This window comes from Neophocaena asiaeorientalis, unplaced genomic scaffold, assembly GCF_003031525.2.
Source record: "Neophocaena asiaeorientalis asiaeorientalis breed wild unplaced genomic scaffold, Neophocaena_asiaeorientalis_V1.1 scaffold543, whole genome shotgun sequence".
Lineage (NCBI taxonomy): Eukaryota > Metazoa > Chordata > Mammalia > Artiodactyla > Phocoenidae > Neophocaena > Neophocaena asiaeorientalis.
In genome coordinates, this window is record NW_020173671.1 from 1,620,491 (window position 1) to 1,642,343 (window position 21,853).

The 21,853-nt window shown below is 40.6% G+C and overlaps 1 protein-coding gene across 2 annotated transcripts in view; it reads right to left on the reverse strand.

Annotated features, from left to right (window-relative positions):
- The window catches only part of STX8 (syntaxin 8), a 238,014-nt gene that overhangs the window by 187,026 nt on the left and 29,135 nt on the right, over window positions 1-21,853 (reverse strand). For both annotated transcript variants that reach the window (XM_024748471.1, XM_024748472.1), the window contains exon 5: window positions 6,474-6,598. In XM_024748471.1, coding sequence (XP_024604239.1) covers window positions 6,474-6,598 — 125 coding nt within the window. The remainder of the gene's footprint in view (window positions 1-6,473; window positions 6,599-21,853) is intronic.

The following is a 21,853-nucleotide window of genomic DNA, read 5'->3' on the forward strand; positions in this document are numbered from 1 at the left end:
ATTCCATATTCATACATAGAAAGACTCAATATTGTCAAGGTATCAGTTCTTCCCAACTTGATCTATAGACTCAACACAATTTCAATCAAAATCCCAGCAAGTTATTTTGTATATATCAACAAACTGATCCTAAAATTTACATGGAGAGGCAAAAGACCCAGAAGAGCTTACACAATATTGAAGGAGAAAAACAAAGTTAGAAGACTGACACTATTCAACTTCAAGATTTACTATAAAGCTATAGTAATCAAAACAGTGTGGTACTGGTCAATGGAACAGAACAGAGAACCGAGAAACAGACCCTTATAAATACAGTCAACAATCTTTGATAAAACAGCAAAGAAAACACAACAAAGTAAAGACAGTCTTTCAACAAATGTTGCTGAACAACTGGACATTCACGTGTGAAAAAATGAATCTAGACCCTACATTCTTGACAAAAATTCAAAATAATCATAAATCTAAAAGTAAAACAAAGCTATAAAATTACTAGAAGATCACATAGGAGAGAACCTAGATGACCTTGAGTATAGCAATGACTTTTTTTCTTATCACTTCATTCCTTCTTCATGCTCTTTTATGTAGAAAGTTTCTAATCTATATTATTTTCCTTCTCTCTAAATAACCTTTAAACCATTTTTGCAAGGCAGGTCTACTGGCAAATTTCCTCAATTTTCATTTGTCTAAGAAAGTATTTCTCCTTCAGTTTTGAGGGATAATTTCACAAGGTACAGAATTCTAGATTGATGAGATTGTTTTGGAGGGTTTTTTTCAGCAACACTTTAAAGATTGCACTCCACTTTCTTGCTTGCATGGTTTCTGAGAAGTCAGATGTCATCTTTACATTTGTTCTTCTAGAAGTGAGGGGTTCTTTTTTGTTTTGTGTTGTTTTACTTCTAGATTCTTTTGGATTTATCTTTGTGATTTTCTGTACTTTGAAAATGACATGCCTAGGTGTAAATGTTTGGGTATTTATCCTGCTTGGTGTTCTCTGAGCTTCCTAACTCTGTGGTTTGGTGTCTGCCATTAACCTGGGGGAAATTCTCAGCCATTGTTTCAAATATTTTTTCTGCTTTTTCCTCTCTTTTCTCCTTCTGGTATTCCCATTACACGTCTACTACACCTTTTGCAGTTGTCCCAATGTTCTTGGATATTTTGTTCTGTTTTATATCAATCTTTGTTCTTATTGCTTTTCACTTTTTGAGGTTTCTATTGAGATACCCTCAAGCTCAGAGATTCTTTCCTCAACCATGTCTAGTCTAATAAGGCCATCAAAGGCATTCTTCATTTCTGTTACAGTGTTTCTGACCTCTAGCATTTCTTTTTGGCTCCTCCTCTCTGCTTCTATTGCCCATCTGTTCTTCAATGCTATCTACTTTATCTATTAGAATCCTGAGCATGTTAATCATTGTTTTAAATTCCTGGTCTGATAATTCCAACATCCCTGGCATGTCTGGATCTGATGCTTGCTCTGTCTCCTCAAATTATGTTTTTTTGCCTTTTGGTGTGCCTTGTAATTTTTTTCTTATTAGACAGGATGTATGTGGTAAAACGTACTGCTGTAAAAAGACTTTTAGTAAAAGGTGGTGGTAAAGTGTGGGCATTAAGCAAGTGTTCTACAGTCCTATCATTAGGTCCCAGTCTTTAGTGAGTCTATGTCTCTGGGCTGTGAATGTCACAAGGGTCTCAAAGTTTTTTCCTCCCCTTGCCACTTAGGTGGGACAGGATGGCTAGTGGGCTAGAGAGTTAGGCATTTCCTTTCCCCCAAGTCAGTTAGACTGATATAATTTAGCAAGTTAGGTCCTGGTTAAGTAGTTTCTCCTGAGGATGAAATCTTGTTAAGAACAGAGTGCTCTAGCATATTCCAAAATGGTTCCTTTTCCCCTCTCTCCACCAGAAACAGGAGGGGATTTTTCTCTGGTATTTACTGTGAGAACCTGGTAGAGCTCCTAGAGGTGAATCTCACACAACTGTGAGGACCCCACTATGACTGGGTCCCCTGGAGTTTTTAATTCTCAGATTTGTCCACACTGAGCCTCCAGCCACTCATCAATGACAGTTCAGATTTTCCTACCCAACTGGTTCCCACACTGGCTTCTGCTCAGAAGTCTCTGCTCCAGTAAGCTGTGACTCCCTGTATTCTCCTCTCTCTCCAATCTTGCAGGAAGTGGTTTGCCCTGTGCCCTCCTCTCTTACAGATCCAAGAAGAGTTGGTGACTTTTTCAGTCTGTTCAGATTATATTACTGATTGTTAGCATGGAGTGGTGACTTCCAAGGTCCTTACAGGCAGAACAGGAAATGAGAAGTCTGACAATGACTTTTAGATACAAAACCAAAGGTACAATCCATGAAAGAAATAATTGATAAGCTGGACTCCATTAAAATTAAAATCTTCTGCTCTGTGAAAGATACTATCAAGGAAATGAGAAGACAAATCATAGACTGGGAGAAAATATTTGCAAGAAACATCTAATAAAGGACTGTTACCTAAAATATACAAAGAACTCTTAATGGACCAAAGGTCTTAACAGATACCTCACCGAAGACAAATACAGGGCTTCCCTGGTGGCGCGGTGGTTGAGAGTCCGCCTGCCGATGCAGGGGACACGGGTTCGTGCCCCAGTCTGGGAAGATCCCACATGCCGCGGAGCGGCTGGGCCCGTGAGCCATGGCCGCTGAGCCTGCGCGTCCGGAGCCTGTGCTCCGCAACGGGAGAGGCCACAACAGTGAGAGGCCCGCATACCGCAAAAAAACAAAAAACAAACATACAGATGGCAAGTAAGCATATGAAAAGATGCTCCACATCATAAGTCATGAGGGAAATGCAAATTAAAGCAAGAGATACCACTACACATCTATTAGAGTGACCAAACCCTGGAAACTGACAACATCAAATGCTGACAAGGATACAGAGCAATAGGAACTCTCAATTCATCACTGGTGGGGATGCAAAGTGGTACAGTCACTTTCGAAGACAATTTGGTGGTTTCTTACAAAACTAAACATTCTCACCATGTGATCTAGCAGTTGCACTCCTTGGTATTTATCCAAAGAGTTGGTAAATCACATGTACACAAGAACCTGCACACAGATGTTTATAGCAGCTCTTTCATAATTGCCCAAATATGGAAACAATCAAGATGTCTTTCACAAGGTGAATGGATAAACAAACTTGGTCCAAGCGGAGAGTGGAATATTATTCAGTGCTAAAAAGAAGTTAGCTATCAAGCCTTGAAAAGGCATGGAGGAACCTTAAACACATACTAAGTGAAAGAAGCCAATCTGGAGTCTACATACTGTATTATTTTAACTACTGATATTCTGGAAAAGGCAAAACAATGGAGATGGTAAAAAGATCACAGGTTGACAAGGGTTGAGGGAGGAGGGAGAGAAACAGGCAGGGCACAGAAGATTTTTAGGGAAGTGGAAATACTCTGTATGATATTGTAATGAAGGATGTGTCATTTTATATTTGTCCAAACCATAGAATGCACAACACCAAAAATGAACCCTAAAATAAACCATGGACTTTGGGTGATTAGGATATCAATGTAGGTTAATTCATCATAACAAATATACCATTCTGGTGGTTGATAATGGAGGAAGACATGCATGTGTGGGGAAAGGGGTTATATGGGAACTCTCTGTACCCTCCTCTAAATTTTGCTGTGTACTTAAAACTGCTCTTAAAAAAAGTCTTTAAAAAAGTAAAACTGTCTTTATCCACAGATGGCACTGGCCATTTGTATAGAAAGTCCTACAGATTCTACCCAAAAGCTGTTAATAAATTAGTGAGTTTATTAGCAAGGCTGCACGATCCAAGGTCAGTATACAAAAAATCAATTGTATTTTTATACTAGCCACAATCAGAAGTAGAAATTTATAAATGCCATTAATAAGAACAAAAAAATACGAACTACTTAGGGATAAATCTGATAAAAGATGTGTAAGACGTACAGTGAATACTACAAAGCACTGCTGAGAAAAATTAAAGAACTAAATAAATGGAGAGATATGCCATATTCATGGATCAGAAGACTCAATACTGTTAAGGTGTCAATTCTCCCCAAATTAAAGATGCAATGTAATCCCAATCAAAAGCCCACGAGGCTTTTTTGTAGAAATTGAAAGCAGATTCTCAAATTCATACGGAAATGCAAAAGATCTGGAATAGCCAGTCACATCTGGAAAAAGAACAAAGTTGGAAGACTTATACTACCTGACTTAAAGACTTGTGGCAAAGATACAATAATGGAGACAGTGTGGCACTGATGTAAAGATAAACAAATGGACAAATGGAACAGAACGGAAAGTCCAGAAATAGGCCCACACCATATACGGTCAATCGAGTTCCAAGAAGAGTAAAGTAATTCAGTAGAGAAAGGATGCTCTTTTCTTTCAAATGGTGCTGGAACAAATAAATATGCAAGTGGAAAAAAAAGAAATGCATTTCATCTTGCTATATTAAAAAAAAATCAATTCAAAGTAGACCATACACCTATTGTAAAACCTAAAACTATAAAATTCCTAGGAAAAAACAGGGCAGTAAATCTTTGTGGCTTTAGGTAGTCAAAGATTTCTAATTGGACTTCATTAAAATTAAGAACCTCTGCTCTTTAAAGGACATTGTTAAGAAAACCAAAAATATAAGCCACAGCTGGAGAGAAAATATTTCTAAAACATAAATTATCTGACAAACATATAAAAGGATATGTTTTATAAAATTCTTAAAACTCAATAACAAAAGATGAACAACCCAATTAAAAATAGATAAACAATTTGAACACATACTTCATCGAAGAAGACACGCTGATGACAAGCACATGCAAAGATTCAGTCCTTGGGGAAATACATATTAAAACAAAAAAAAAAAAAAAACTCAATAACAAAAGATGAACAACCCAATTAAAAATAGATAAACAATTTGAACACATACTTCATCGAAGAAGACACACCGATGACAAATGAGCACATGCAAAGATTCAGTCCTTGGGGAAATACATATTAAAACCACGATGAAACGCAACTACACACCTACTTGAATGTCTCAAATTACAAAGACCTTCTACAACACTCTTTGGCGAGGATCTGAAGCAATTGGGACACAAATTCTTCTGGTGGCGATGTAAAATTGTACAACCACTTTTGAAATGAGTCTGGCAGTGTCTTGAAAAGTTAAACATAATGAGGATATATGTATATGTATAGCTGATTCACTCTGTTATAAAGCAGAAACTAACACACCATTGTAAAGCACTTATATTCCAATAAAGATGTTTAAAAAAAAGTTAACCATACGCCTCAGTCATTCATGAAAACGTATGTCCATACAGAGACTTGCACGTGAATGTTCATGGCAGTTTTATTTGTGTAATACAAAATACGCATCAACAGGTGAATGGATGTGCAGACTGTGGTCGATCTATGGAAGGGAATACTATTCTGTAATGTAAGAGAATGAAATACTAATCCAGGCAACAACACGGATGAACCTTAAAATAGTTACACTGAGATAGAGGCCTGACCCCACCCCCAACAAAAGAGCACATACTGTATGATTCCATTTATACAGGAAAAAAAAAACTAATTTATCGCAACAGAAAGCAGATCAGCAGCTATCTGGGGATGTGGGAGGGACAACAGTAAGATTTACAGACACACATGAAGAAAACTGTCGGGAGTAATGATTATGTTTATTACTTGGACTGTACTGATGGTTTCACAGGTGTATACACGTATCAAAACTTACTAAAGCATACACTTTACATATGTGCTATTTACGATGTCAACCACACCTCCAAAGCTGTTTTTAAAAAAGTAGAACATCTGTAACACTTACATGAAAATACAGTATGTATGTATAGAAAAAAAGCCTGAGGAAATATGTTTACAGTTTGAGGTGGGAGGAACAATAGATACAGCTTTTCACTTTATATATCCCTATATTGTTTGAACTTTGTATAACAAATATGCCTTACTTCTGAAATTAACAAAGAGAAGAAATTAGCAGTTTTAAAAGCCACTGGGCAAGATGAACTTGAAGGTAAAAGCCAAAATCACTTCTTTGTACAGCAGAAACAACATTGTAAAGCAACTATACTCCAATAAAAAGTAAAAAAGTAAAAAATAAAACAAATGGGCTTATGTATGAAAAAAATGGAGTCTTTTTCTTTAGAGAATGATCCCCAATCGTGGAGAACAGGGAAGGGGCACATGCCTCAGAGTCACCTGGACTGATGAGACCCAGAACTGCTCTGTCCCTCTCCCAGGAGAGAATCCCTACTTCCATGAGCTACCTGGATGGACAACAGCGTTTGTCTAATCTTCAGGTACCCTGAGGCACAAAAGCACCAAGAGCTCTGCAAGACCAACAGTTTTACCTCCGATTTTCAGTGGGTATAAGGGATATCCCCAAGGCTATGGTAACAAATCTGACAATGCTTCTGAGCCCACACTCTTGGGGTATTTAGTACCTTGGATAATTTTCTGCTGCTGTTCCCGGATTTCATCAAAACCCAAGCCTCTGGTCTCCTCCGGCTCCTCGAAGAGCCACGGGTTGGGTACTCCTCGCTTGGCCCCTCCCGTCATCAGGCTGGACCTGAGAACAAGATTACAGGCGTTACAGAACTCGAAAATATAGCTCTGCTGCAAATCACTCCCACGAGTGCCGAGGGGGCTAGCCTCGCCTGCTTTGAAAATTCAATTCGACTGCAATTTATTGCATGTTTAGTTTATGCCAGCAACTGTGTTCAGTGCTGGAAGAGATACGCAGATGAATAAGGCCCAAGCCTGGTCCCCAGGAGAATTACAGCCTGTAAAGGAGACCGTGGCAGCGCATAACAGTTTTACTAATCCTCCATGAGACATCTGAGTCAATAATCATAAATGAAGGTCTTAAATTTCAAAACACAAGGCCCAACGGAAGTGGCCTTTCTATTAGGACAAAGTCCGTCTCACAGGTGGCACCAAAGGCACAAATATTATTTCTCGAGAAGATATAATGTTGCCCCTACAGGTTATAGCATTAAAAATGACCACTTTCTTATTTCGTATTTGGCTGCTCAGATAGAAACACATGCAGGGTTTCAAAACCAATTCTATGAATATAGCGTAGCATTTATAACACAAATTCTGAATTATCCATCCTAATCTTGACTCCCTCTCATAACCCATACGCTCCTTCTGCACCAGACATATTGGGCTCCTTGCTGGCCAAGGAACACAGAACACACACTTCTGGCCTCAGTCCCATGTTTACAGGATCCTTCTCACTCCAGGTATCTCCCCTTCTGCCTCCACCTGCCCACATTCTGTCCAAACTGTGAGGAGCATCTTGTGGATGAAACCATATCCGACCATTTCTACCCAGATGGGAACAGCCACTCACTCTATAGTATGACTCATAGGATTTTAAAAATTACGGTAATGGGGGGCTTCCCTAGTGGCGCAGTGGTTAAGAATCCACCTGCCAATGCAGGGGACACGGGTTCGAGCCCTGGTCCGGGAGGATCCCACATGCCACGGAGCAACTAAGCCCGTGCGCCGCAACCGAGCCTGTGCTCTAGAGCCCGCGAGCCACAACTACTGAGCCCGCGTGCCTAGAGCCCATGCTCCGCAACAAAAGAAGCCACCGCAATGAGAAGCCCGCGCACCGCAACGGAAAGTAGCCCCCGCTCGCCACAACTAGAGAGAGCCCGTGAGCAGCAACAAAGACGCAGAGCAGCCAAATATTAAAAAAAACAGAATGGACCGTGCTCACCAGCTCTACTTCTTGACCTTTGGGGTTCACTCTTCAGCCCCCGTGATGCAACTTCTACCCCATCACTCTGCTGAGACTTTTCTCAACCATAACCTCCTTACTGCCAAAACCTCGTGCCAGTTCTCACTTCCCCCGTCCTCCAGGCCTCACTGGCCACTGCTGACCTTCTTCCAGTATCCAGGAAACCCCTCCTCCCTCAGCTCCTTCCATGCCACTCTCTCCCACGGGCAGGTCCTTCTCTGTAACCTGCAGGTACCTCTTCTTCCATCTGCCCTTTAAATAGAAGTGTGCCTCAGGGATTCTAGTTAGATCTTCTCTTCTTGCTATACTGTCTCTCCCTGGGCAATTTTATCTGTGGTTTCAGGCTGTAAGGACAGATGCTAGCAGTGCTTAGACCATTTTTATGCCCCAATATGAACGAAACAGGCCATATTCTCTTGAGTCATCATGGTGATGGATTCTTACCTGGGGGCTCCCGCCCGGGCAGGGCACTATCAGAAATCTGACGGTGGGGGAGGAATAGCGTACAAATAGTTAAAAAGAAACCCCAGGCATCACAATCCAGGCGAGGCAGGTCCTCCCACCCCTCATCCTGATTGAAAATATCACTGACTTTCAAATTTCTCTACCCACACCATCTCCCTACAGGCTCTTCTATCTACATTTATGGATTTTCCGTTAGGACTCTCCAGCTGGGAACTCCACTCCAAATTCAACACACCCCAAATCAAATTCACTACTTTCACCTCATAAGCTGTTTCTTCTCCTATCCTCTCTAGCGACATCACTGTATTCCCAAGTCATCCCTTGGAGCTGGTTCTCAAGTCCATGCCCCATTTCACCATCTCTCATGTAGAAGATGCTCATAGCCTCCGACCGGTCTCCGTGTTCCCAGTCACCCCGATTCAAATCACCTTACACTCTATTGCCAGAACGATCTTTATGGAACAGAGATCTCCCCTATTTTAAAACCGTCACGACTCCCTAGAAGCTACAGGTCAAACTTAAGCTTTACAACATGGCCCCAGTGATCTCTGCAACGTCATCTCCCGACACCCCCTTCCATAACCCTACTCTTCCTTCAGCCTTAAGCCTCTTACCACGTCTCAGACAAAGGCACAAACTTTCACACTCTCGTGTTTTTGTATGAGTCTGGAGGGTCCCCACCCCCACACCCCTTTGTCCATCTGGCAAAATTCTATTCATCCCCCAAGGCTCAACTCAAATGTCACTTCTGCTGTTTAGTCTTTCCCGATTCCCGTCCCCACCCCCTCTTCCCTTAAATCCATCACTCCTGGTGCTCTCACGGCACTTCGTGCAAAACCTCCAACGTGGCATTTATCAAGCAGGATTGTAGTTAGTTATTTACCCACCTGTCTCCCTTCCTAAATTATGAGCTCTGGAAGGAAAGAGGCCACATGACAGTCATGTTTATATCCCTAGGACCAGAAAGACAGTTCCTCTGAGTATGCTGGAAAAGCATTCAGTACATGTTTATGAAACAGAACTAAGAAAACCACTGAGCTTTTTAAGCGAGAGACAAAATGAGAGGGATATTTAACATTTATTTTGAGATTAAAAAAAAAAAAGGCAAAAGAAATCTTAACTGCTACCTGCCTTCAAGCGTTTAGCAGCAAAGACTGACGTTCGAGCAGATGGAGAGAATTTTAACTTGAACGGGAATTCTGTCACTAAAACACCTTGCAGCTCAAGCCCACTTTTGGAAGGACTACGAAGGAGTGTTTCTCCTTTGAAAAGTCAGGTAAAGAAAGGAAGTGCTAAGTACTACGCTTCTGAGCTTAGGGTAGACTTGAAATGCTTTTAAAAATAAATCCATCGTTTTTACCCATATTTTCAAGATGGAACTTATCTAATAAAATGGAACTTATCAAATAAATGCCACATTACTAAACAGGTTAGATATCTGTCTTAAGATTTTACCAAAAAGTTTTAGTCCCTTCTGACACTGTAAAAATATTTCATTTTTATCCCCAAAAGAAAGTGATACACATTATTACATTATGACAATATGGGGGGGTTGCAGTTAATCCATGTTTTTCTGCTGACAAATGTAGATGAAACTTTGTTAGAGTTCACAGGGAGGGTGTTCTTATCAACAGAATATAGAATTGAAAAAGCAGTGAATTCCAAGAAGCAGCTTTTCTTAGCATTTCCAAATGATGTCAAAGTGACCATAAAAATGTTTGTTTTGTCTGAAAAAACATCGGTGTTTGAGTATTCACAGGCCACAGAGAGGTTTGCAGTCAGGACTAGAGATGATATTTCTAGGGTGTCAGTGAGTTGAATCGAGTCTACAGAGCTTTGTAACTAGACTTGCCTGTAGATGTGAAAATGCTACTATGGTCTGAAAGGGTGATTTCCCTTCTCAAAGCTTTCTCAGCCAGTTTCTTTCCATGAATATAAAGATGCACAGAGGCTCAAATTTCAAACAGAAATAGTTTCCTTTGACATACATTCTTTAAAGGCAAAATCTGGCAACAATATCCAGGCCGGCTTACGCTGAGGAGAGGCCGCAGTCAGAGAGGTAGACCAGAAGGCTAGTGCAATTTAGGCAGAAGGAAATGGTGGTCTGGATGAGGGAAATGCCAAGATGGAATGGCAGGGAAGGGACAATTCACCCAGCAATTCAAAGGAAAGCTCCACAAGTGCTGGTGAGTAGAATGGAGACAGAGGATAAAGATTTCCAAACTGGGTGACTTGGAGAATTGACACAACTTAGGGAAATGTTTCATTTCCTTTCGGGATTTTCTCAGATTTCAACGTAACTCCCGTAACGACCCCAAAGTAAAACTGCTGTCAAGATCATAAGCTATGGATTTGTGGCTACTTGTGGCCATATTTACTAGACAGCTAGCTTCTTTAAGTCCAGTACTCTGTCCAATTCTGTTTTTGTATCCCATCCACCTATTCATCCAACCATCCTTCCTACACACACTTACTGAGTCCCTTCTATGTGCCAGCATGAATCTAGGGGCTTGGAAGAGAACCAGAGAGACAAGTACCTGACCTCAGGAAGCTGGTACTCCAGGGACAATAAATGCCTAACACTGTGCCTTTTGCAAAGTACTCAAATTTTTGTTGTTGCTGTTAACTAACTGAATAAAGATTATTCACTTTGTTTAGACTAATTAATACTAGTCCAGAATAGTAAGACCTCAAGCAAGGAAAATCTCCTACTTACACGTCATCCAAGGCAAGTCTCACAACAGCATCTTTAAAATCTACCGTAAGCAAATAATTTTTTAATTGTAAACCACTCTCATTTTTCTCCCTCTTCACTGCTGGCTAAACATTACCAGTAAGAAGTTTTAAATGTAACATTAAAACTTAACAGAACAGTTCACAGAAGAACACAAATGCAGGGGGGGAAGGCCATCAGAAGTCATTATTTTGGCCTCTGAACTGAATTTGAGAAATCTCAGTGTGCTATTCTCAAATCATCCAGGCAATCTAAAACCAAGCAAATAAAACCAAAGGGGACAATTCTTTACTTTTACCTTAAAGTCACTGTCATGGTACCTGCAAAGTCGAAGGAGGACAGGAACGGGTGATTGAAAAAAAAAAAAACCACAGAATTCTTAGGTTTTGTCTATTTTTCCAATTGACGTAGAGTTGATGTACAATGCTGTGCTCATCTCTGCCGTACAGCAGTGACTCAGTTATACACATGCAGACTTTTTACGTTTCCATTATCGTTTATCACAGGATACTAAATAGTTTTCTGTGTTATACATTACGACCTTGGTGTATAAAAACCTAAGAATTCTAAGTGAAAGATGAATTAGCTGCTCTGCCAGATGTCTGGTGACTGCGCGCCATCTGCTGGTTAGCGATTAAAGTACAAAATAAATGTTAACCAATAATTACCATTTATTACAAGCAGCTCCTTCCTTTATTACACAGTGGAGTCTTGAAAACACATTTAGAAACAGAAAGAGTGAAAGTCAACAGTATGCTTCCATATTACAAGGGAGTTTCTGTTGTGCCTTTTCGACACTCATTTCAATAACAAATGTTCTACATCTTCTTTCACTTTGTTCTGCGTGACCAAACACACTTAAATGATAAATCCAACGAGAAGCCAATGAGGCTGACAATTTGCATTTAGGCATTAGGCGTGCCCAGTGATTTCCATCTTTGCCTCAACCTGTTTTCCCCTTTATATGTGTTTCCATTCTCACTCATTTAAAGACACAAGGCACTAAAATATTCAGTTAATTGTGCAAATTAACACTGTTCTCTGGACAAAGATGCAAGTCCAGTAAAATGAAATTATTGGCTGAGAAGGGAGTAGAATTAAACACTACAATGCTCTACAGTGTTAAAAGTCCTATGCTAGTAGAATTTTATATTTGTCAGCTGATGTACAAAAATCCAAATTTGGCATTGAAACTGTTGAAGGGTGTGAACGAATAATGTATATGCTCGAGATGCACAAAAGTACCGCCCATACAGTCATCATTTCCACCTCAATAACCTTGTTTCTTATCAATCTAGTTCATACCCAAAAACTCAAATTCATAATAACCACGGCATCCTCTCTCTCTGGAGCCAAGGCCCAGAAACCTGTAGTCTCCCTCAGGTGAATTTTTATGCAACCAGCCAGGCACCAATACACAGATGGAGATGGAACTTACAAGTCTGGAAAGAGTAGGGTTAAAGAACGAGGGAAACCGTAAGCGGTACAAACCCTACTCACTCTACAAGGGCGATCTCAAGTCTCATTCCATCCAGTTCTTCTCAACTTCCTCCACCTCACATGCATCTCTCTCTTCTCCAATCTCCTAGACCATTTATGGCCCAGGCCACATCATTTAGCACATACTTATAAACCACCACGGACTGTTCTCCAATTGTGTTGAGCAGGATAGAAAGACGTGCCACTTCTGAATTCCCCTCTGCTAAGATCAGTGACAGCAAGTGTTCTGGAGTGTTTATAGGCCACTTCACAAAAGCACACATATACACCTTCACCGATATTTCTCATCCAAACTTCACAACATGTTGAGGAGTCATGATTATTTTCATTTTACAGAAAACGAAATGGAATCAAGATTCACACCCAGGTTTTCTAATTGTAAACCCTTTGCTCCACCCACTGAATTACGTGTGCAAACTTAGCAATCCTTGGCTGGATTCTACTAAGTGCAGTGAACAGGAGGGCAAAGTACTCAAAGCTAATGAGAAGGAACAGATGATGAGGGTTCCTGCAAGGGACCACAATTCAGAGAAAGGGAGGCCCGAGAAACGAAACCCATAGCCAAGGTCAAGGAGATGAGCTCTAGTTCTCCTTCTGCCATTAACCCACCCTGGGCACAATGAGTTTCCTCATCTGTAAAACAGAAAAGTAATCCTTCCTCTGCTTGCCTTGAAGATTATGATGACGGTCAAATTAAATAATCTGTATAAAAGTGCTTGGCAAATACAGAAAAGGCGGAGGGAGAAACAAAGCTTTTTTTAAAAATTTATTTTTTGCTGCATTAGGTCTTCATTGCTGCGCACGGGCTTTCTCTAGTTGCGGCAAGTGGGGCCTGCTCTTGGTTGTGGTGCGCGGACTTCTCATTGCGGTGGCTTCTCTTGTTGTGGAGCACAGGCTTCAGTAGTTGTGGCTGGCGGGCTCTAGAGTACAGGCTCAGTAGTTGTGGCGCATGGGCTTAGTTGCTCCGCGGCACGTGGGATCTTCCGGACTAGGGTTCAAACCTGTGTCCCCTGCATTGGCAAGCAGATTCCTAACCACTATGCCACCAGGGAAGTCCTTCTTTTAATAGACAAGAAAGTCTTTTTTTTCTTTTCAGTTTCTTTACAATTTTCACTTATAAGAAGCACAAGCTGGAAAGCATTATAGAGGCTTTATAAAAAATAAGTCAACATAACTTACAATACAGTGTGTATAGGTTACTCCTTTCTTCTTCCTGTTTATTCATTGCCAGGAATTTGCTTCCTTTTTCAATTCCCAAGTGAGTTTTATCATTTAAAAGTAATGCATGAGGACTTCCCTGGTGGTGGAGTTAAGAATCTGCCCATCAATGCAGGGGACACGGGTTCGAGCCCTGGTCCGGGAAGATCCCACACGCCGTGGAGCAACTAAGCCCACAAGCCACAACTACTGAGCCTGTGCACCGCACCTACTGAGCCTGTGCACCGCAACTACTGAAACCCGCGCCCCTAGAGCCCGTGCTCTGCAACGAGAAGCCACCGCACCACAAAGAGCAGCCCCCGCCCGCCGCAACTAGAGAAAGCCCACACCCAGCAAATGAAGACCCAACGCCACAAAAAAACAAATAATGAAGGTAATCATGCAGAAGTAGGAAATCTTTTTATTTTCCCCATCAAAAGTCACAACTGTACCAGTAGTTAAGGACTGCAATTCAAAACAAGATACCATTTCTCACCCATCAGATCAGCATAACCCAACCAGTTCTGTAACACCCGCCAACACCTACGGTGGAGGGAAATGGGCTCTCCCATATACCGTCAGAGGAAACGTAAAGCACTATAACTTTTAAGAAACAGACATGGCAGAACCTGTTACATTCTGAACACCCACACCTTTTGTCCCAATAACCCCACTTAGGGGAATCTGTCTTATAGAGGTAGAAGCCACAGTCTTCATGGATATTTACCACATCATTGTTTGTAATGGCAAAAAACTAAACCACCCAATATTCATCAAATGGGGAGTGGCTGGAAAAGTGACTGCCTATTTCTATTATGAAATAATGCAGCTACTGAAGAGAATTTTGTTAAATCTATTTGTTAGAAGAATGGCCAAATTTAAGTGAAAAACACTAGAGTAATATGTAAAATTCTTTTTTCACAAAATAGGAAAGGAAAATACATATTCATGTAACTACACTTGTAAATATTTGTACAAGCACAGATAAATGTGCAGAGGTTAACACAGGTTACATCACGAGAATGACACTGGAGGGAAGGAAGGGGGAGAGGGTATTATCTTTGAGTCATACCTCAGTGTAGACTGACTTGTTATAATGAGTGTGTATCGTGTGGATAATTTGTTTTAAATTCAATAAAAGTGAGTCATTTCCCCATAGGGCAGGAGAACCAGGGAAGGAGAGCTAATAAGGCAGCAAAGACCCACAAAAGTAAAGACCACTTCAGTGAAGACTATCAGAGGCACTGAAAGGGTTCCTCTCTTTCAAAATTAAGAATGGGAAGCAGAAACTAAAACCAAGAAATGCCAAAACCGAACATCTTTTTCCAGGGGGAAAAGAGCAATGGAAGAGAAAGATGTGACAGGAAAAGTCAAGGAAGGAAGATGAAAGAGGGGGAAAGAAACAAGAATAAGCAGCTTGCAGATGGACGGGGCAAAAGTCTACAAAGAGGCCCTGAGGAGGAAGTTTAAACATGACAAATGCGTTTGCGGTGACACAGAGGAGGGGGGAAAACATGAAAGAGAACTGAAAGGTAAGCGATTCCTCCTCCAAAGTTGGACAGTCCAAGCTATCAATCCTTCTCTCCTCACTCTCAAGGGAGGAGAACCCTAACTTTTAAAAATCTAGAGACTGGGAAGGTCTGAGTATGTCTCCCCTTCTATTGACTTACATCTCCATCTTGTGGCCTGTTCAAGACATAGCTGTGTATGTGTGTGCATACATACATACACACACGTACAGATACACATGCGTCTCAGTGTATATATGCATGTATACTTATACATAAGTATACATGGCTATATACGTATACATACACATACATATGTAATATATACACTAAGCATATATGTAATGTAATAAGTATACATTATGTTATATATCGTAAGTATACGCGCATATGTAAGTATACTTATAAGTGTATATATACATATGTATTACATAAAAGTGTGTATACATGTGTATTTACGAATTTTTAAATTCAAGTAGAACATATAGACAAAGAAACCGAAGCGTAGAGCTAGAAGAATTCAGAAAGTGAACACCCCCAGTTAATCACTACCTAGGATAAGAAACGGGGCATTAAGCGGAACCCCAGGACCTCCCATGCCCGCTCTGGTCACTACTTCCCCCAAAGGGAACCACTTTCATTATTGATAACACCATATACAAGGTCTGCCTTTATAGGAATGGAATCCATATAGTACACAAGCTTCTGCTTGGCTTATTTCACTCAGTGTTGTGTTCATAAGATGCATCCAGTGTGTGGTGTGTGGCTGTAGATCGTTTCCTCTCATTAGGATCATTGTATAAAATACGCCATCATGTATCTATCCACTACAGTGTTGGTGTTCAGTGGTTGTTTCCAGGTGGGACTATTTAGAAGGATGCTATCAACACGTGCATGTCCTTAGTACACTTCAGTTTTCAGAGAGTTTTCCAGAGTGGTTGTAAAATGATGGTCCCTCCAGCAGGACATGAGAACCCCAGTGGCTCCACATCTTAGTAACTCCTGAGACATCTGTAATTTTAATTTTAGCCAATCTGGCAGGCGTAATGGTATGACAGCATGGTTTTAGTTTGCAATTTCCTAATGACTGGAGAGGCTGAACACCTTTTCATGTGTTCAGCCACCGGACATCCTCTTTTGTCAAGTACAGCGTCAAGTTGTCTATTTTTTCCCTAAGGAGTTGTTTTTCTTGATTTGTGGGGGCTCTTTATATATTCCAGATATGACTTACGTGTCAGATATATTCACTGCAAATCTAGATTCCCATTCTATGGCTTGGCTTTCACTCTCTCTGTGCTATCTTTTGATACACAGAATTTCTTATTTTAATGAAATCCAATTTACCATGCATTTCCTTCACAGTCTGTCTGTTGTTTAAGAAATCTTTGCCTATTCCCAAGGTCATAAAGGTATCTTCCTACATTTTCTTAAAGTTTTATTTTACCTTTCACATTTACGTCTACAATCGTTCTGGAATTGATTTTCATGGAGGGTTGACTGTAGAGGCTAAGATTTGTTTTTTTTTCCATATGGGCATTCAGCTGACCTAACACTATTGAAAAGATCTTTTCTCCACTGCACTGCAGTGTCACCTGTCATAAATCAAGTGACAACGTGTGTATGGAGGGCTGTTTCTGGACTCTATTTTGATCCACTGGTTTATTGGCCTGTCCTTTTGCCAACACCACACTGCAGCTTTATGGTTAAGTCTTGATAAATGATCACGTGAGTGTTCAAAACTTTTTCTTCAAAATTGCCTTGGCTCTTCAAAATTACCATATATACCTTAGAATCAGCGTAAGTGAAAACAAAAAAAACTGGCTGGGGAATCTAAACGTGTTTGCTCTGAATCTACAGATCAATTTTAAGAGAACTAACATCTGTACAATACTGAGTCCTCCCAATCTGTGAACACGGTTCTCCCTCGCTTAGGTTTTCCTTCCTTTCTCTAAATGCTTTATAGTTTTTAGTATAGAGGTTTCATACTTTCATTTGACTTATTCCTACATATCTCCTGTTTTTAAAATACTATTATAAATAGCACCTTTTAAGTTTGTTTTCATTTGGTATGTCTTATGTTGTCCAGCTTTCAAGCCCTTCCTAGGAGAGGAACCACCAGGTTGCTGCTGCGAGCTCACGGACAGACAATGCTGTATCACATCCACACAGTGATAACTGGCCACCTTCACTGACTTGAGCAACAATGTGGGATTGCAACAACTGATATTTACCTAGGTCTTAACGTCTCTGGGTTCACTCCCTTGATCAGTCATCCAAATGGGATAATCCTTCTTTACCACCATTAGTATCTATTTGGAAGTCAGGCTACTAACAGAGCTTCCTTTCCTGGCCCACGGAGAAAAAAAATCTGGGCTAAATGACCTTCAAGTGATAATCGGTCTCCTTAGTACACATAACTGAAACACTTCAAAAGAGCTACTCTGTCAAGTTTGAGACAATTTCAAGATATGTAAGAGTACTATTTAAACATTCTACTTCATAAGCCCCAAGATATACCGCTAGACAAAAAGATAACGCACAGTAAAGAGGACATTTTACACTATAATTCACATTAAAAACTGAAAGGGTGAGAGAGTGTTGGAGATGTATGTGTATCCTTATACATGTGTATTACCTTTCTAGAAGGATACACAGAACTGCTAGAAGTTGCTGCCTCCAGGGAGGAAAAGGGAAAATGCATGCCAGAAGTGGGAGGGCACTCCAGTTTTCATCGATAACCTTTTTGTACAGCTGGGTGTTCACAATGTGATAAACATCTTTAAAAGTAAATTTATGTTTTACATTTTTTAAAAAGTATTCTATTCGTTCCCATTAACCACTGGAATATCCCAGAGCATCAACATTTCAGCCTGACACTATCAACCAAACTGCCTCTTCCAGAAAAGTCAAAAGAAATACTTGGTCATATGACATATCCAGTTTTTCCCCCCAAGAAAACATGGTCACCGTACACTTTGCATGGCTAGTATCAGACCAGTAGTTAATACAGGAAAAAAAAAGTGCTAAGGCAACATATATTCCAGATTTTTCAAGTCGGTCCATGTTTCAAACACTCCCTCTTGTCCCTAAGTATCAGTCCCCGCAACAAATTAACCTATTTAACCTATGTTTCTCCAGAACATGGAGACAAAGTCAGAAGCTATTACCTCCCAAATGGAATTAAACAATAATTAACAAAATGCACAAGATCATCTGTCTACAGAAGCCGCCAGTTCTATGAAACTGTATAAATGTGTTGCTGTTGAAACTGGGTTCTACTTCGAAAGCACTTCTCCTAAACCTCTTCAGGAATACAGGTAAGAGTAAATAGCCCAGCGTCTTTAAACAGTGAACTAGAGATTTAAGGCAATTATCCAAGTTCCACTTGAACCTAAATGAAATAACCCAGAAGGCCAGTGAGCTACCACTTCTCTGGGATTTCAAGAACTTACTGAGGTCACAGTAGTGAGGAACCTGGAGTCTCCGGTGTCAGAAGAAACTTCAAGATGAAGAGAGTCACTGTTGCTAAGGGAACACAGAGGAGGGGTGGTACAGCAGTCCCACCCAACATCTCTATGTCCTTTCTCCCTTGTTATCAGAATTCAATTTTGTTCAAGGCTCCACTGCTCAGGGAACATAAGCCTGTCCTCAGTTTCAGTTCTGGGATGTATCTATCCTGAATAAACCAAGCCAATCATGGCAACTCCATTCCACCATGGCTCTTGGTATAACATAGCATGTGATACAATCCTAGCCTACTTCTGTTTTGAGCCAAAGTCTACTGTGAAGCTTCCAGGAGGTGTTTTTTTTCCCCCCCCCTCTTAGAAAATAACTGGAAAATGCAAGAGAATCAACAGAAAAACTACTGAAAACAATCAGAATTAGACTGTTTACATATAATAGAATCCAGATATCCAGTTTTCATATAAACATCAAAAAGCATGACGAAATGAAAAACTGAATTTAAAACTACCACCAAAACTATAAAATACCTCAAAATAAATTAAACCAGAAATGTGTATTTGAAGAAAACATTCTGAAAGGCCTGAAAGATGGCTTGAACAGACAGAAAAAAAAACCCCATATTCTTGGGTAGGAAAATTCAACATTATAAAGGATTAAGATTTCATGTAACCCCAATTTTTAAAAAACCAAGTTATTTCTTTTTGGAATTAGATTAGCTGATTTTGAGTTTTTAAATGAAAATTGTTTTAGTAGTACAATGACAGAAGACTAGCCCTATCATGTACTAAAACTTATAATAAAGCCACAAAATGGTATTAGCACAGAGATCAATGAAATGCCTTACGAAGTCCAGAAATAGATCCAAACATATATGGGAATGTATTATACGATAAATCTCATCTCAGAATTTGTGAAGATGGATGACTCAGTAAAAAAAAAAAATGTAGTCAGTCACAAAAATAGTCAAATAGGGAAAAAGTGTGATTCGTACTCTTCAAATTCCAAAGGGATCAAATGTTTAACAGAGTAAACAAATTTAACAAAAATTTAACATCAGAACTATCTTCATATACTAGATTGGAATAGGATACAAAATTTAATAACACGCTTTGGAGAAGACTGTATGGAAATAGGCAGTCACATAAGTCGCTAGCACAAGGCTAAACGGGTTCTACGAAAATTATAAATGCATATATCCTTTGGCCCAGCCATCCTTCTTCTAAGAACTTACCTAGAGATAGACCTAGACCTTCACGCATATGAAATCCCTTATGTAGAAGGTTATTCACCACTATATTTTTGTAATAGAAAAACTATGTAATATACACAAGTGTAATAGAGTGGAAACAATACACATATCAATAGGAGACTAGTTAAGTTACAGTAGTGGAAACAATGAAATATAAGGCTATAAAAAAAACTAATGACAGAGGATTCAACTACAACATCAACCCTCATATTCCAAAAAAAAATACCCCAAACTAATGGCAAAACCTCACGTGCTGGTTTGGGAAGATCTCCAGGATATTTAGATGACAAAAGAATGCCGTAGAATAATTTGTGTAGTATGCTACCGTTTGTGTAAAAGATGGAGGGAAATAAGAAAAGATTCCTATTTGCTGGCATATATTCAAGAGAACCTTGGAAATATATACCAAAACTTATTAACACTGGTATTTGTTGAGGAGGGAGGCACACAGGAGGGAGGCTTTTCACTGAACACTGTTAAGTGCTTTTAAAATGTCTCAGCCACGGGCTTCCCTGGTGGCGCAGTGGTTGAGAATCTGCCTGCTAATGCAGAGGACACGGGTTCGAGCCCTGGTCTGGGAGGATTCCACATGCCGCGGAGCAACTAGGCCCGTGAGCCACAACTACTGAGCCTGCGCGTCTGGAGTCTGTGCTCCGCAACGAGAAGCCCTGATAGTGAGAGGCCTGCGCACCGCGATGAAGAGTGGCGCCGGCTTGCCACAACTAGAGAAAGCCCTCGCACAGAAATGAAGACCCAATACAGCAAAAATAAATAAATTCCTACCCCCAACATCTTCAAAAAAAAAAAAATAGAAAGTTTCGAAAAACAAATGTCTCAGCCACGTGAATACATTACTTATGCAAGACATACCCTCCTTCCTCTCCTACTGAAGTCTGGAGTGTGGCTGGGAACTTTCTACAGGTATTCTCAACCAAGAGGAGTCGGTCTGAAGACGAAGGCAAAACAAAGACATGGCCAGAACCTGGATCATCACCGACTGTGGAATTAACCATCCCTCTCAATTCTCTACCATGGAATTTATTATACAGAGGTATTCTTCCTTATGTAAGTGGTTTTGCGTAGGCTTATTCGTTCCCTACAGCTGAGGGCATCGTGACTTGTAATACTAATGCGTGAGCTAAACCAGGCACCCCCTTGGTGAGGGTAAGAACAATAAACACGGTCTTCTTTTCCAGACCTTTTAGGTGCTTTCCTTGGTCCTTCTCCTCCTCTGACTGCTGCAGACACAACCTCCCTTTCTAGTCTGCACTGTATATACCCATTTGCACTGAATTTCTGTCTTGTTTGTTTCCCCTGCCTGCCTGAACTCTTTCAGAATGAGCATTATAAAAGGCGAACAAACCCCACCAGGGTTGCCTCTCAGCCCACCTCATGTGCCTCTATTAACTTCTGATTCTAATCTCCGCTAATTAAGAAAGTAGGCAGACTATGTACCAAAGTTACTTATCTTTCCATCAAACCACCCCAAATAATAAGTGAGGCAGAGACAAAAAGTGAGGGGTTGCCCCAAGTCCCATTTCATGCGCCTCTTTGTGAGCGTAGTCAAAGACTACATTTCCCAGCCTCCCCGGCAGGCAGGTTGGAGCCATGTGATTGGTTACGGCCAACGGGCTGCTACATACGCAACTTCTAGGCGATGGCAAATGAGAGGAGGTGAGACCTCCACACCCTCTCTCTTCTCCCCTCAGAGCGAGCATGGAGGTCTCGTGTCAAAGACAGCACAGCCACATGGTGGGAAACCCTGAATCACCCTTTGAAGGGAGCTGTCCCAGAGAACCACCAGACTTTATATAAGGCAGGCAAAAAATGCTTTCATCTGGTATTCCCGAGGGTCCCAGGTTTGTTTACAGAGCCCAGCCTATCACATCCCGACTCAGTCTACCTTTCAATCAACAGAAATCTGCTGAGCGCCTGCTATATACCAAACTCCCACT